Here is a 17062-nt window from a genome sequence, read left to right on the forward strand (position 1 = left end):
TTTACATTGTGTTTGTTACAACGCAAGTCGCTTCACCGACTTGCGCTGGAGGGCGTTGGACTTAGGAATAGTATGATTTACTATTCCAACTCCAGCCTACGTTTTTTATTTATTTTATTTTACTTGAAAAGTTTTATATAGCGCTGCCAAACCCAGAGGTATCGAAGCGCTTTACATGAGGAGGAACAATTGCTTCAAAACATAGTTACATAGTTACAACAGTTTCAGGTACGTAGTTACTGGAGATACATGAGTTACAAAGGCATGGCACAGGTATGGGGAAGAAAAGGCAGGCAGGGTAGAGAGATTCGGGGGAAAGAGGGGAGGAATAGAAGAGGAAGATAAAGAGTGAGGGAGGGAAGAGGTGCGGGAGAGGGTAAGAAACACAGCATTGCGACGAGGAAAGAGACAGAGTCTGACGATCAGATGGGTAGGAGACGGCCAAGGGGAGGCACCAGAGCCAAACTCCTCGATAGCTGCGTAGTGCAACTCCACCGGTCATCGGCCAAAGGTTGCTCAGTCGCCGAAGTACATCAGAGGGTTAAAGTATCAGCCTAAGGGAGATCATCAAAAAGGTTTCAAAGAGAGCGCCTTTTCATGGTGTACAGTCCCAAACCTCCGCTATGTGTGAATCCCTTAACACTGTGGACTCTCTCAGAGGGGGTATCTGAGACTCCAGGGCATAAATGCTAGATCCCTCCCCAACAAGGGGAGAAGGAGTGCTTTGGCAAAGGGCACATTAAAGGAGGCTGTTTAGGCATTATCCGCTATGTGTGAATCCCTTAACACTGTAGACTCTCTCAGAGGGGAATCTGAGACTCCGGGGGAAATATGCGGGATCCCTCCCAAACAAGGGGAGAGGGAGTGCGTTGGCAAGGGGCACATTCATGGAGGCCGTTAAGGTACAGTTGAGCAGTAGGGGAGGACCTATACAGCAGAATGAGGGAAATGATAGTAGGTACACAGGTACCGACGCCTACTGCTCTAGAGCAGCTAACGTAGGCGGTAGTAGGAAAAATCCAAGAAAATAAAATGAGTAGTCTGCCAAAATGAACGTAGCTAAATCAAGGTCTAAAGTAGGAGGGCTAGCAGTAAAAAGCGAGTTGAAGTGTTATGAGTTTTATATAGCGCTGGCTAGACCCGAAGGTATCAGAGCACTGTACATGAGGTTTGATATGTTACAAAATTAACATCTGTTAAAAAGCTACATCAGTTACTAGTAAATCATTTAAAGAAAATAGATGAATCACATATTCAGTGTCATGATGGGAGAGCCGAGTGTGGGAGGATGGTAGGAGAGCATCCCTAGCCTCGCTGGTGTAAGCTCGGTGAGCCTGTCCATGTAGTCAGTGTGGTTGAAGGGGCTTCTCTCTTTGCTGCAGTCCAGTGGAGCGAGAAGGGGGTGGGTGGAGGCCAATTAGGTGGTGGTCGATTGCAGGTAGGTCCGACATATTAAGGTCAGGCATCTGAGGCAGGACGGAGGTTGGTGAGGTGAAAGGGCTTGATAGCATTAAGCAAGGAAGAAAGCAAGAGAAGGGTTTACTTGGTTCTCTTTGTAAGTAAAATAACTGCCTAAAGATCAAGATCGCTTGTCAGACACAAAGGCAGTGATAATCATCGCGGTGGAATCCACCATTTTAGATGCGGGGTCAGGCAAGCCTGGCAGGACGGAAGTCTGTATCGAGGTGAAATAACGCCCAGAGAACGAGGGAACCAAGGAATCAAATAGAATGCTTTTTTCCAGCGGGTGAGTCGGGTCAACCGTTGGGGGCAGATAGTAGGAGCTTTAAATTTAGACTCGGGATCGGGGTCAGACTGAAGTGGAGAGAAACCCTGTCTCAAGCTGGCGGTCCGCAAAGTCCTCCCGGAGCTATCACCAAAGAGCCATGCCCGCCCCGATCTCACCGTCAGTTGTGCTGTGTGGTGAATCGCAGACACAGCGATCTCAGTACTCCGGACCGTTAGGCATGCCATCCAGGTGGAGTCTCTGAGCACGTCTCCAGCAATCGATGAAAGCTCCAGGATGGCAGGCGCGAGCCGAACCACAGTTGGGAACTGGCTTGATGGCGGTCATGGGAGGCGGTAGCACTGCGGTACTTGCATCGCCAGCTCCGTGTCGTCTCAAACAGCGGAAGGCTCTGTCGTAACAGTAGGGAAGGTGTTGGAATAGTAAATCATACTATTCTTTAGTTTAGAACGCCATCCAGCGCAAGTTGTTGGGACGACTTGCATTGTAACACCCGTGATGTAAACATACCGTGGTGTAACGACTGCGTTGTACAGGTCGTCCACCCTTAAGAATATCTATGTTTCATCCATGTAAGGTGAACAAGTGCCCAACGTTCATTATAAATGAGGGTATTTCCTTAAATAGGATCAAATGCACCTTGGAGAAACTAAAGGGAAACTAGCCAGATCCCATCTTTATTTGGTTCTAATTCTCCCCCAAAGAAGATGCTGTTGTTTAAAGATTAGGGCTATGGTTCAAGAGTAATTTTCAGTAATTTAAGAAATCCACTCACCTACTGCCAGACATGTCCAGTCATAGGTTCCTTATCTAACCTCGCTCTGAGAATCACCTTAGTTCCTTTCCCTTTCTTTTGGTTTGCTGGTGGGGTGCAAGTTGCACTCGGATTAGGAGAGTGGAGCCTCCTAGCACTCTTAAATACAAAGTGGGAGAAGGTACAGAGTACTTATTACCTGGTACACACTATTGCTCTAGGATTGGCTTCCTCCTAGGCTTTAAGTACTGAGTGCATTTTCTTTGTTAGTTGCTCTTACTCAAAAAGCATTGGTACACATTATTCCAGGTGAATAATACAGAGACAAATTCCTCCATTCGAATTGATGTTTCTGGTCCATTTATTACTGTTCCATACTTGAAGTGAGCAGCAAAACATCCAGCAGCAAAATAGCCAATACATGTTTTGCCCCATCTTAACATGCAGTCCTGGGGCATTTTCAAGGCTCTAGTTCATGAGGAGAGCCCACGCCTCCTGCGATCAGTGCTCATAGCCCCCAAATTGGTGTCACTGTGAGTTCCAAGTGCAGTTAGTTCTTGGTCTGTGACTAAGACTGCAATGACCATTCAACTGAGACCTTAATGACTGGAACGAAGCCTGATTCCAGGACTGATACTCCCAGTGAGGATCGCCTCAGAAAAAACGAATATACAAGAATTAACACTAAGTATCAAGACCTAACTGCACTTACCAAAAAAACCATCATTTAAGTGTAAATACTCTACCGAGCATGGGTACCTACGCTTTGGTAGTTTTATATAGCGTGAACTCGATTCTAACGTATTGAAACACTTTACATGAGCACCAGTTATATTACACAAGGTCACGTTAATTTTTTTGGGCACAGGGAAATTAAGTGATTTGCACAGAATGACTGTATGTTGAGCCAACGCCAAGACTCGAACCTGGTTACCAATTCCAAAGTCAGCAGCTCTGGTCGTAATACCACACCTGTTTTTAAAAAACTTTTATTTCACCGTTCCAAGATGGTGGGCAGCTGCCTTGGAGCAAAAAAAATGTTTAAACTGCACAAAAGCACATTGTCTTAGAAGGAACAGCCTCGAGCAAATTGCAGCTTCTGGGCTCTCTAGAAATTGCCTTTTTTTTAAAAACTAAGTGGGGAGGGCCAATTGACCAACATAGGAGGTGGTGGGAAGCAACGCGATGCCACTGAGCATATTGGATAAATAGCTAGAAGGGAGGGATAAGGATGCAACAGATGAGCAGCAACTTATTGAAAAAAAGCAGAGAAAGGCAGAGCTCGATGGGAGAGGCGTCGAAGCAAGGGTTGAGCTGGGTAAGGGTGGAAGTGTAGGGTGGATATGCTTGGGCTAAAGCAGCACACAGGAGAGTGAAAGCAAAGACACACATGCACTTCCATAGAGTGTTGAAAGCAAAAAAACAAGCATTGGAAATGCAATAAGTCTCGCATTAGTTTGAGTTAGAGCTTTTGGGGTTGTAAATGGCAATGTCTTTTACCCATGCGTAATGGAGTTTATGTATGTGGTGTGTAGTGGAATTATGTGGGTTGGATTGGAATTGTTAGTTGTGGAGCAGCATGAAGCATAAGGATGAAGAGTGAGGAGAAAAGCAGCGTGAAGAAGGAAGGAGTGAGTAGAAGCGCAGCGTGAAGAAGAAGGAAGGAGTGATGAGAAGAGAAACATGAGGCCCAAGGAAGGAGAGTGAGGAGGAGAAAAGCAGCGTGAGGCACAAGGATGGAGACTGGGAAGAAGAAAAGCAGCTTGAGGCACAAGGACGGAGACTGAGGAGAAGAAGAGCAGCCTGAGGCACAAGGATGGAGAGTGAGGACGACATATCACCTGATAAGGAGAATGCAAAACAAGTCGCCTCGCTGGCTCTAAGGATAACATATTTACATTATCAACACTATGCCTCATGGATACCTGGGTTAGGATCACAAAATATTCATGAAGGTGTCATCACTCCTGGTTCGTGACACGATTGGTTGAACTAAGGTAATTTCTTTACAACATCCTTAAATGGCATCAATTGATGTTGATAGTATCTTAAATGTTAATCTCAGACCTCCCTGGAAGGTAAGAAATTGAGAACTATGCACTAAGCTTCTAACCCCATAAGCCCTCCATATATCAGCATGCATATAGTTTCACAACTGTCAGTGACTGAAATCCATTGATGGAATTATAAAAGTGCAAGTACTTACTATGCTAGAGTGCCTGTTTGCTGTGAGGAGCAGCGGTACTCAGAAAACTATTGCACAATTCTGAGTAGTGCTGGCATTCTCCTTTTTAAAGTAAAGTGCAGATACTGAGTGCATTTAATGCACTGACTTTAGCACATCCTAGCCAAAAGTTAAGACTTCTTTCCTGCACATCACCCACCTCAGCACTTGGACCATCTGGACCCCCTGGAGTCCAGTCTAACATGTCCGCCCCACCTCACCTCGATGCTCTTCATGAACTGGGGGAATACCGGGTTCCTGGTGACGGCGATGAGCGGCCCATTGGGCAAGACCTGCGGTATCATGAGTGGGGCAAGGGCAGTCATGACCGGCACAGAGGAGGCTTCACCCCCTTCTTCCCCGCCCCTCCGCCCCCTCCGGCCAGCGAGCTAAGGTGAGCCCAGGAGGTCTGCGGGTGCCTTCGCTGGGACTGGAAGGGCCCTCGGCCTCCGGGGACTGGGAGCCCCAATGCCCTGCCCGGGGAGGCCTGGGGCGGTGGAACAGAGCAGGCGGTGAGGGCACGGAGCCCCACTCTGGCCCTTGCCCCACAGGAGCTCCAGAGACGCATGTTGTGCGTCTGCTGTCACCGGGGAGGTGGCGCACACTGCTGAGCTAGAAGCCCTGCGGGCGCAAGGGACACCTCCAGGAGCTTCACCCATTGCTAAGGTCAAGGGATGCGCTTCAAGAATGTACACACAACACCAGAGTTTGTTATCATACTTCTTAACAAGAAAACGTATAGTTTAATATTGTGAACACACACACGTGTTTGAGAAAACTAATAGAATTTTGTATAAAATTATAAGATGCACAATTTAAATCGCACGTTAGGCACATAAAACAAAGGCCACTGCAGTAGTTCTCATTGTAAACTTCTTTATTTGAGGTCCTATTACAGTGAATATGAAAGTGATATTTCAAGATGGCTGCACAGCTGCCTGGAATTTAGGGGTCGTCATAGGCACTCGCCGTTTACTTACTATCACATACTGTGTCGATCAGCACAAGCTGAACTCAAATAGTGTCCACATCTTCGAATTCTCATGCTACACAAAGGACCATTTCCAGAAAAAAACTTTTCTTGGAACAATTGTAACCCGCAAGGAAAATTCTGGTACACGGAAGTGAGAGCATCAACAGAACACGTCCAACAGGACTCTTGCTGTTACAGTTTCTCTAATTTGCAGTATAAATGTTTACCAAGTCATAAATAAGTAATGGCACGCTTTTGAGTTGGCATGTCTCAGTTTTCAATTGACCAATGTTTGGCGAATGAGCTTGTTTCCACCACAACAAGAAGAACATCAGAATAGAACAATAAACAAGCACTGGCAAAGCCAAAAAGTCAAACATTCACTGCCAGCTTTTTGCGCTGCCAAGGCTTGTTCTGCTCAGTCACGTTTTTTATACACCTTTATTTTTGGGTATTCTGCTAGACTCTCACCATTATAAAAGAAGAGGATGTGGTCTCACTGCCAGAGCTGCCGATTTTGGAGCTGGGAAACCAAGGTTCTAGCTTCTGGGCGAATCACTTAATCTCCCTGTGCCTCCCAAAAAACAAGCCCAATCCTCCGTAAAACAAAGCCCAAAACCAAACTATCATCCTACTAAAAAAAGCCCAAATGACGGTCGATATTAAAAATTGCTTAAAGCCTAAAAAATATAACCACAAAGAGGGAGGCATGGCAAAAGAAGTACCCCCGATACAACTGTGGAATTAGGAGGAGGCGAGAGAGAGGAACACTATACTTAAATGTAATCGGCTATGGTACTGAAACTACACACAGGCAAACAGAAACAGAGCAGGAAACAAAGAAATAAAGTAGTCCCCCAGAGAACAGACAAAGAACTGTAGTGTGATGAGACAGTACTTAGTCCCTGCTGCATGGGAGGAACAGAAGAGAGAAAGGAGGGACAAAGAGGCGGGACTGGCCACTGGCAAGCAAGGCTTTTTGAAGGACACTGAAACTAACAAATCAAAATCTGGGGGATGGCTTTAACCCAACATAAGAAATTACAATAGGTCTTGAATGCTCGACCTAAAAAGTAGTTTGCTAAAAGTGAGTAGAAGAATGTCATCTAGCCAAAGGGATAGTCAGTAAGATCGGCGCCAGGGGAGTGGAAAGCACAAGATATAGGCAAGCCTTGGAATAAGAAGCAAACAAAGTCTAAAAAGAAAGCCAAATGATGATGCGATATGGGCTGACCCAAAGATCACTGTAAGTATTGATATCATACAATAGGTCTTTCAACAGCAGACAGCTAAATCTTCCATTGCCAAGACCTAACAATGTCTCTAAATAATGGCATTGGATTTTTAAGGCATTTTGCCTGGGATTAGACGGCACTGTTCACCCTATACTTTGCCGTTTTCTTTCTGCACGTCATTCTAGAACGTTATTTAACATGCATCCAACATGTTTGAAGGTGTCCAGCTGGTGTCCTTTCCGAAAATGTATATTGATTGCTTTTCCGCTGAGCAGCGCGGACTGCTGCTGCTGGCGGACGCTGGGATCATGTACCTGCTAAAAACAAACTGTTCTTAAGAAATTGTTTTTTTGAGGACATGGGCCGGGTGTGTTTTACTCCTTAAAACGTGAATGGAAAGAGCCAGCAGGCGGCACTGGAGGGACACGTTGGTCGTGTTGAGGGCCTGGGTGGTGTTTAATTGAGCATGCAGTGGCCTGGCTGGCAAGCAAGTGAACCCTCGCGACGCAACGTCATGTCAATGGCAACCTCACTCCTCCCAGGAAGATAAGAGGAGGAGCAGGCAACATTGCCCTTAAAAATGTGCACCATGAAACTGCGCATTGCTGCACTCTACACTATATGGTATGCTTTATGTATGCACTATACGTTATCCATCAACCTGCAACTCTCCCTGAAAAGTATATTTCAATCAAACAAGGAATTTGGCAGGGGTCAGGAATATAAAATATAGTAATCGAGAGAAGGTTGCTTAGAGATTTAAGTAGAGTATCAGAAAGGAATGATGCTATTTTGCATCAGCAACAGTCCAGCATCTTTGATTACAGCAGTCTGCAGTTGGTAAAACACAGTTCACATGATTGCATTATCTCGTTGCAAGAATAAAACAAAATCGAAATAGTACACCTCAAAGATGAAGATCTTTAGACGTACAATCACTTGCTCCTTTTTGAATGTTTCTTTATTATTGTTCCTTAAAAGATTCAGCACGCATTAACATCAGCATTTGTCACTTTCCCTTCATTCATTGGCAAGCCTTCAGCCCATACTCAGTGTGATAACCCCACTTTCAGGTCCCCTTAACGTTCTCCCATTATGCCTTTTTATCCGCCCCTTTTGCTCCCTTTTCGCTCCGAGACCTGGCACCTAACTCTGTCCACACCCTTGGCTACCACACCCCTGAGAGCTTGTGTAGACCCTTCTTCCATCTCCCAGTCCCTGCCTTCTTCCTCTCCTCACCATGCTCCTTCCCCACCACCTGCTCATTCCCTGGGCTCCCACCAGCCCATTTTATCTGGTGTAAGGCAGACTGTACTCTCTGCCTGTAATTCTGCCCTTTTCTTTACCATTAGCTGCCTCCTCTTCTCTTATACTTCTTTCGAGAGGAAGAAGCCCCATCTTCCTCCCCCTCGTTCTTCACCCCATACACTGTTTTCCTGCACTTGTCCATATTAGCATCTCACTCTCACCATTGCCAGATGCTGACCACACTTTCATCGCACTTGGCAGGTTTCCCACTCACCCAAGCTCTACTGGAATCCCTGCTAGTCCTCCCCACTGTCACCCTTCTTTTAATCCATGTCCTCTTGAAACCTTTTCTCAACTTCCATCCCTAGAATGCTGCTCTCACAGGTGTTCCTGGAACAGGGTTGTCACCAACACCCGTGTCACATGGATGCATTCCTCTTCTTCTTGCTGCTGCCCTAAGATGAGCCACACAGGACCAATCCCTTGCCTTGTGCCTGTACTCCTGAGACACACCTGACTCTGCCATCGTCAGTGACCTTGTTCTTATCCTCTGACACCAGCACTGTATTGTTGACTGGACACTGAAACCATGCAGGTCTGCAGTCCCGTGGTCCCCAGGAGCTGCCACAGACCCATGTCCACCTTAACCTCCCCCTTCCTCTGCCCCTTTTCCTACCCACAGCTACCTGCTCTTTTAACTGACTTCCTGCACTCTTCCCAATCCTGCCCCACACTCACTAGCCCTTGATCAATTCTATGCCCATTAGCCTCCTTCAGCTGCCTCACTAAGGACCCATAGCAGCATGCATTCGATTCATCATGCACTTTGCATTTCTTCCTTCATCGTACCATCTTCAGCCGCCAAACCTGCTTTTGAATCAATGACTAGTCTCAGGTTCATATACTTCTCCCAGTCAACCCCCCACCCGACCACCTTTACCACAGTTCCCTCCAACTCAGACTTGTACTTCTCTGCCCTTTGTATGACCTCACTGCCCTGGTGTACATTGCTTGAGTGCAGGGATAGCAGCTGTGCAGGCACTGGCACAGCATGCCAGGCCTTGCCCTTTGTGTAAGTCCTCCGACACCCTCTGCCGCTGATTGCCAGCACTATGTCCTACCTATGCCCCTGTGCATCTGCTCTGCTGAGGCTGCCCAATCCACCCGGCACTCATGTCAGCCTTTCAAACACTCCATCTGCTCTGGGCCCTGGATCGCACCCACCCTCCTCGGTCTGCCATGCCGCTGGCATGGCTTCTTGGCACGCTGTTTCATCTTCTGTTCTCAGCCCTTTTACCCCCAGCCTCTGTGCTTCAAGGCAGCTCTGACCTCAGTCTATGCTCTGCACTCCCGCAGCTGACACCACTGCCAACATTCCCTGTGTCCATCACTTCAGCCACAGAAGCTGCAACCACTTTTCTTCCTTGCCATTACAGCTTGATGTAAAGCAGGCCGTAATGATACCTGTGACCATGCCACCCCATTACAGAGGTCTGAATAAGCTCACTCCACAATTACTCCAGCACCACAGGGCGCAACAGGTAATCCTTCACCACCTGTCATAGAACCCTAAGGGCCTCCACCTTCTCACCTGACCTGCCTCCTGACAAACCCTGACCATGACCCTTGTGAAATACCAAACCTTCAACCTCTAAACCTACCTCCCCATTTCTACCTACCACAGCAATCTCCTAAGTAGACCCAAGCGATCCACAAACACACTACCTCTCTGTTTCATCCATCCGTCCTTACAAACATTCACTCAGCTACCCAAGAGCTCATGCAAAAGGCACAACTCAGTCAGAAGGCCGGAGGTGGCACCTCAGAGGCATCCTCTCCCCGAGGAACCACTTGCCAGCTCTGCCCAGCAACACCTCCTTGCACCTCCTCATGGTGATGTCTCATGCTATTCCACCCAGATACCTCACTCTTCCACTTCCATCCATACGTATTTACTTGCATTCACCCTTGGTAGATTCCAAGTCATACCATCTCCTTTCAATGGCACGTCCTCTCCTCTGCCTCATCTGAACACTCAGCTCTAAGACTGCGTAACTACAGCAGGTTCATTCTTCTTTCCTTCACTTAAACTTCCAATGTCTTCTTCGCCGCAGAGCAGTAACACAAGTTACACAATATGTAGGATTTCAGTTTAGTATCGGTCATGTTGGCCAACAATACAAGCAGAAGGACCCATCGCATTTTTATTCTGCACCATTAACGCTGTTGCACAGTCTTCACTCAGGAGTGGTTACTGTCAGGTAACTCAGAAAGCCCTAATCTGCTGTTGTGTCATATTTAATTAACATCCCTCAATGAAGAGACTGTCTACGTATGCATTTCATTGGCAATTATAGTCTTGTTTCATTATTCGGTGCTATTTGAAATACATGGCAGAATAAGCTGGACAAAACGATAACAAACAATATTATATAATTCATATTTATTTCTCTTTGTTTCATTCAGGTGGAGAAGCTCGCCAAGTACTTGGACCCAAATGACCTGGGAAGAATAAATTTTAAGGACTTCTGTCGTGGCGTTTTTGTTATTAAAGGTAAGCACACTTGAATTAAAAGTTGGAGTCATATCCATCCTTCCTGCCATCATCCTTCCCAGTCCAAACCTCGGTCCCACATTTCATTCCTGCTGGAAATACATCTTCTCCTTTAAACTGTGTCACAAATGAGATCCTTCAGTCCCATTATATCCATCGGGCAGGAGTAGGGCAGGACACCTATGTGTGCTGCAGTCACCTGTGATTAAACTTGATTAGACCACGAAAAAGTGATGGGTATGAAGGTACATAGAGTATTTACCAGTGGTTCAAATTGATTCAAGCATTTACATCCATCACCTTTGGTTTGGTTAAGTGAGTGTGGACCATGATCTTGTTGCGGCACAAGAATTCAACTACACCTCATCGATAATACTGAGCAAAGCCGAAAGTGACCTTAGTTGCCTGTGTTCCCATTTATATAGGTGGTGGGCTAGCAGCTATCTGGAAATTGGGACCAGCTTGTGCTGGTTTACATTTGGTTGTTCCCCGTATCTAGTGGCATTGACGAGCCAACATAATCGAACAGAATGCACTCGGCAATTACCTGTGGATCAGATAAACTAAAGATTTTCATCTTTCACTTCTGTGCTGCTCACAGGGCATTTGTATTTTTTTTTGTTTAAATTTGTTTTTGGGGATTTCACATTTCATGGTACAAAGGTATACATCATCATTAACACATGTTGACAGGCGATTGCAGGCATTTGGATGGTACCATTGCAGTATGGATCAACAATCCCATCATACATCATACATCATGGGTAAAGAACAGTGAGATTAAATGGGGATTACCCTTTAGTTGGACTCTACTTATACTTGTATGTTTATTGGAGCCTGCTTAAGTGGGTTTCCCAGAGGTGTAGGTTGGTGTTTAGTCCCCATCTCTATCCCCGTGAATCTTCTTGTATAGGGTCCATGATTGTGTTCCCAATTGGGGTAGGTCGATGTGGTCTTATACGTCATACTACTGCCTCGTGTTGGTTATTGTTTGTTCTATGGGGGATACAGGTGGAGTTTGGGATTGAGATTGTGTGGCCATGGGTGATTCCTCCGGCGTTGCCTCCTGTATAAATTGAGATTGTAGTTGCACCTATTGCACAGGTATGGGATGTTTATGTATCCCTCTCACTTCCTCGTCCCTCAGTGCTTCTTCCTCCACCGCCCCCCATTTTTTCATGGCGCCTACCCAGGCTGCTTCTGGGGGTCCTGCTGGGGCCCTCTAATGCATGGCTATTCCTCGTTTTGCTAAGAGAATGGCTAGGGATGCAAACCAGCACTGCGACCTTTCTGTCTTCCGCCTGTGGAAGACTCCCAGGGCACACGCCTCCAATGTAGATATGGCCATGAGGTTGACCGTCGCTCGGAGTGTTTGGTGTACCCTCTCCCAATACTGTTGGATTGTGGGACAGTCCCAAAACATATGTTTAAAATTTGCCTCAGGAGTCTGGCATCTGGGGCATGCGAAATGCGTGTTGGGATAAAAACGGTGGAGTCGGTGTGGTGCTAGGTGTGCGCGATGCAAGATATTTAATTGAATGTTTTTGAAGCATGCGTTCCTAGAAACCTTTTTTGGATACTCAAACCCCTTTTCCCATTCTCTGTCATGGAACACCCGTCCTACCTCGTCCTCCCATTTCTGTCATAACATGTGTAAGGGAGTGGTGATAATTTCCCGGATAGCTTTGTAGTGCCAGGTGACTAAGTGTCTCCCCATACCCATGCGTAGGATAGTGTTCAGTACCAGGTGCGTCAGTGGTTCCCCCGCATTAAGATCCCAGCAGTGTCTGCCGCTAGCTAATTATTGTCTATGCAGCAGGAACTTTCCCGGTGGGAGATCATAGCATTCCATAATTTGGGCATATATTCTCAATTGCCCGTCCTCAAATAGGGACTCGACCTCCATCACTGCGTGATCGGTCCATACCTGGAGAGCCCCGGAAGTGTAAAATTTCTACCGTTGGGGGAATCCTACTAATGGGAGCAGTGGGGAGTATAGGGGCTTTCCCCTTGACATACGATGTATTTGCATCATGCACATGCGGGCTATTGATACCTGTAAGGGGTGTGTGCATATAGGTTTGGTACCTGGCATTAGTATTCTTCGGATGGCTGGAAGAGGAACTCGGCCGTCGTCAGTGAACGTCTCCCCTATGTGGCGTTCTGCTGTCCAATGAGATAACCACTGAAGTTGAGCTGCTAATAAATATGCTTCGAAGGAAGGAGCTCCCAGTCCCCCTTGAGTTGTGGGTAAGTAAGTGTTTAGGGCTACCATGTGTCTACCACCCCCCCCATATTAATGTTGTGAGTAATGTATCTAGCTCCCGAAAAAAGGATCGTGGGGGTATCACAGGGAGATTGGTGAAGGAGTAAAGTAGTCTGGGGACCATAATCATCTTTGCTATGGCTATGCGCCCAATGGGGGACAAGGGTAGGGTCTTCCAGAAGGTGACCGCCATGATGGTTTCCCTCATAGAGGTCCTCGGGTGAGTGATGTAGTCTCACCCCTAGGTACCGGGGTGCCGCCACACTCCAAAGGAGTTTCTGGGTTCCTATTGATATGTCTAAGGGAGCTAAGTGAGGGCCTAGTGGAAAGATCGTAGATTTGTCCCAATTGAGTTTAAGTCCAGAGGCCTCCGCAAAGTCTTGTAATATTGTCCATATCGGTGTAAGGTCGCTCGTGACATCTCGAACATAGATCAGAAGGTCATCTGCGTATAGTGATACGCAGTGTACTGTGTCTGCTATTGGGAAACCCCATGTCTTGCCCCCCTGACGTAAGCGTATGGCCAGGGGTTCCACCGCCAGGGCGAACAGGAGGAGGGACAGAAGGCACCCCTGCTTGGTACCTCGTTCCACCGGAAATGGGGCCGAGATGTACTTCCCTATTCTCACCCTAGATGTGAGGCCCCTATAGAGGAACTGTGTGTACGCCAGTAGGGTCGGTCCGCGTATTTTACGGAGGACGGCGAATAAGTATGGCCACAGCAGTGTATCAAAGGCCTTTTCAAGGTCCAGAATCAGTCACGCTGTGCGTGGGAATTGATCTTTTGATCTATCCTATATATGGAATAACCTGCGTATATTCTGTGAAACGTTACGCCCTGGGAGAAAACCGCTTTGCTTTGGGAGGATCAGTTGTGGGAGAATTTGGATATACCAATCCGCCAATATTTTGCCTAATATTTTAGTCTGCATTGAGCAAGGTTATTGGCCTATATGAGGACAGGAGCGTGGGGTCTCTATGTGGCTTGAGGAATGTCACCAGGGTAGATTCCCTGAGCGAACCAGGGAGTTTGCCTCTTTTCAGCACATCTTCGTTCATGGTTACATTCCGTGGGGTCAACTGGACTGAGAAGGTGCTATAGTATTCAAGGGGAAAGCCATCCATTCCCGGCGCTTTATGTCGTGCCAGTGCTCTGATTGCGTGGGTTACTTCTGGGGGTTTACTCTTCGTCTCCAATGCCTTCCTGTCCTCGGATGGGATGCTGGGCAGAGGTAGTAAGTGGAGGAACTGGGTCAACACGTGTCTTGGTGTCGGCGTCGGGGCCTGATAGATTCCCGTGTAATAGTCGTGAAAGATTTGTAATATATCTACTTGTGACTGTTTAATGGTGCCCGTCGTATCTATCAATTCGGTGATTGATTTTATGTCCGTGTCTTGTTTAGCAAGCCAGGCCAGGAGTGTCCCTGCCCTATTTCCCTCCCGATGCACCCTGGCGGCGTAAATCCTGAAGTTATATTTGCGAAGGTCTCTCATTGCCTCCGCATGAGATGTCTTGGCTTCCGCCACTTGCTCTGGGGTAGCTTCCCCTTTGTCCATGCTTTTTGTTAAGCCCGACAATCTTGTTTCCGCATTTTGCAGCGATTGCTCTAGTATTTTTCGCACGCCTACTATTTGTTGCATGCAGTGTCCCCTGGCTTCGACCTTAAACGCGTCCTATTCTATTAATCTAGATGTCGCTGTGCCGGCATTTAGTGCAAAGTGTTCCTGAATGTGGTCACCATGCCTGTGATCAGTGAGGCACTCCCGTGGCAGCTTCCATGTAGGTACGGGGTGGGGTGGTCTCCATCTGAGCATCACTGTGTGTGTGTCATGGTCTGACAAGACTCGTCCCAGGTATTCAGTATGTTGTATTTGGGGGAGTAGTGTTGTGGAGCAGAGGAATCTATCTAGCCTCACAGGGCATTTGTATAAGTGAAAACTGAAAAATGTACTTTGAATGTTTAATGTGAGGGAAATTATTACAGTCTGTTGAAATGACCTTCAAATACACGGAGGCAAATATGCAAATTTTGAGTAAAAAAGCACAAGGTGTGGCCATGAATGCAGGGCCTCTGCTACCAGTCACGCACTTTTTGCCCAGGAAGTGACACTATAATAGGTGGTACATGTGTATTTCAAGAGAAAATGGACCTTTGAAAGTGAATCATACAAGAATCTTTATCGTATTGATGATTCTACATAAGTACTCCTTTTTAACTCTAACCATAAATGCATCTTCATGTGATGTAAGCTAAAATCACTGATAAAGCATGTCTATCGATTTTTATTTATAATTTGCTTGTAGTGACTTTGCTGGCAGGGAAAAGCATCTGGGAGCTTGCTATTGCTTATGGTAAAGAGCTATTAGTTCACTTGTCTCCAACTCTATTGTGGTGGAACACACAAGATAAGGCAAAAAATTATTTTAGCGCTTGTCTGTTGCATAGTCACTGAAAGATGTTCACGGGCTAAAAGTTTTATTGGCTGACTCATTTCTTCAAGCAATGTCAATTATTTTTGTACAAGATGGCTGTGGAGAGGTAGGGTGCTCCCTCTTGGTGCTCAGCGGTGGAAAATCCGGCACTGACTCAAGAGCCCCACCCAGTCGCGGATGGCATGACTCGCGGGTGGGGTCACGCGGGGTCACGCAGGGAGGGAGTCACGCGTAGGGGGTTAATTTGAAATACATTTAAAAAAATTTAACTTACCTTCGCGGCCCGCTCTGGTTTGGTCCCGCATCGTCCCATGTCCTCTCCACACAGGTAGCAGCCAAGCAGGCAGCCTCCCTCCCCTCCCCTAAGCCAATCAAAACACTGCAATGGCAGCGTTGTGATTGACTGGGACGCTGACCGCACAGGCGTCTATGGGGAGGCCGTTTTCTTCATGCAGGTTACATGCAGCCTACATGAAGAAAACGGAGAGTGTGAATGACTAGTTTGACCAAACAGTCAGCGACCACAATAGTGGGCAAGCCACTCCTCTCTTGCCTGGAGCAGGACCGCCCACCCACCCGCCCCAACCAAACCCTTCTGCTTTCTCGTAGTGCGAAAAACAGAAACATAAAATGGAATTCATATTACCATTTTATGTTCCTGCTTCTCGTACTGCAAGAAAGCAGTGGGGCGACGCTCCTCCGCCCACGTGGAGGAGCTGCCCCTGGCCCCACCACCGCTGGACATATATCCATCAATGCAGATACCCTACCTCCCTCGTGGCAACTCCTGGACCAAATCCTGATGTTTGGGAGAACAGTATGGAACCTGGAACCACAGACTTCACTCTTTCGTCGTCATGGTTCCCACAGGTGCACCTCAAATTTTGTGCTGGCATCAGAAGGGCGCGACCAGGATAGTGTGAACTGGGCTCTCCTTTTTTACCAGCACAGCTTGTGATAGTCTCAGATAGTTAAGTCACAGTCGAAATTCACTGAGGACCATTTAGGAGTGGCTCTTTTTAGGACAACATTAGCTAGGGGTGAGTGAAATTTGCAAAGCTTTTTCAAGAAATATGCTTAATTTTTGTGAAACTACACGAACTGCGTGAACCACATTTTGCCAGCACCTCAAGGAACTTTTCTCCATGAGGACATACGTCACAAAAAAAGTTATACGAGATAGTAAACAAAGGTGACTGCTTGGAAGAAGAAATATCTTGATTGCAGAGAAAATGTGTCTCTTTGAGACATTTTCTGCTGAAGCCAATCTCTTACAGGCAAATATCACAACATTTTTTACTTTATTTGAAATGGTGAAGATTACATACATTTTGCTTAATATAAATTTCGAAAATTACGCAACTAGGCCAATGTTACATAACTTTTGTGCATGCCTAATATCATCCTTGGTTTTCTGTTTTTTTTTTTTTAAATCCACAGTATCAAAAATACATATATACATATATCTTAAGACAGAACACAGTAACAATTCAATTCATTCCCCTGTGCCAAGATCGATATCAATCCATCATACAGATACTCAATGCCTCCCAGAGTATCAAAAAATAAATACGTAAAACCACATCTTAAGCCAGAGGACAGCAGCAATTCAGATCCATTCTCTCGA

The 17062-nt window shown here is 46.5% G+C and overlaps 1 protein-coding gene across 1 annotated transcript in view; it reads left to right on the forward strand.

Moving 5' to 3' along the window:
- RAB11FIP4 (RAB11 family interacting protein 4) overlaps positions 1–17062 on the forward strand; it is a 1159525-nt gene that overhangs the window by 448071 nt on the left and 694392 nt on the right. Inside the window, exon 2 of the mRNA XM_085617187.1 lies at positions 10648–10735. Within this exon, the coding sequence (XP_085473313.1) occupies positions 10648–10735 (88 nt within the window). The remainder of the gene's footprint in view (positions 1–10647; positions 10736–17062) is intronic.

The sequence above is a fragment of the Triturus cristatus genome, chromosome 7 (genome assembly GCF_964204655.1).
Source record: "Triturus cristatus chromosome 7, aTriCri1.1, whole genome shotgun sequence".
Classification (NCBI taxonomy): Eukaryota; Metazoa; Chordata; class Amphibia; order Caudata; family Salamandridae; genus Triturus; species Triturus cristatus.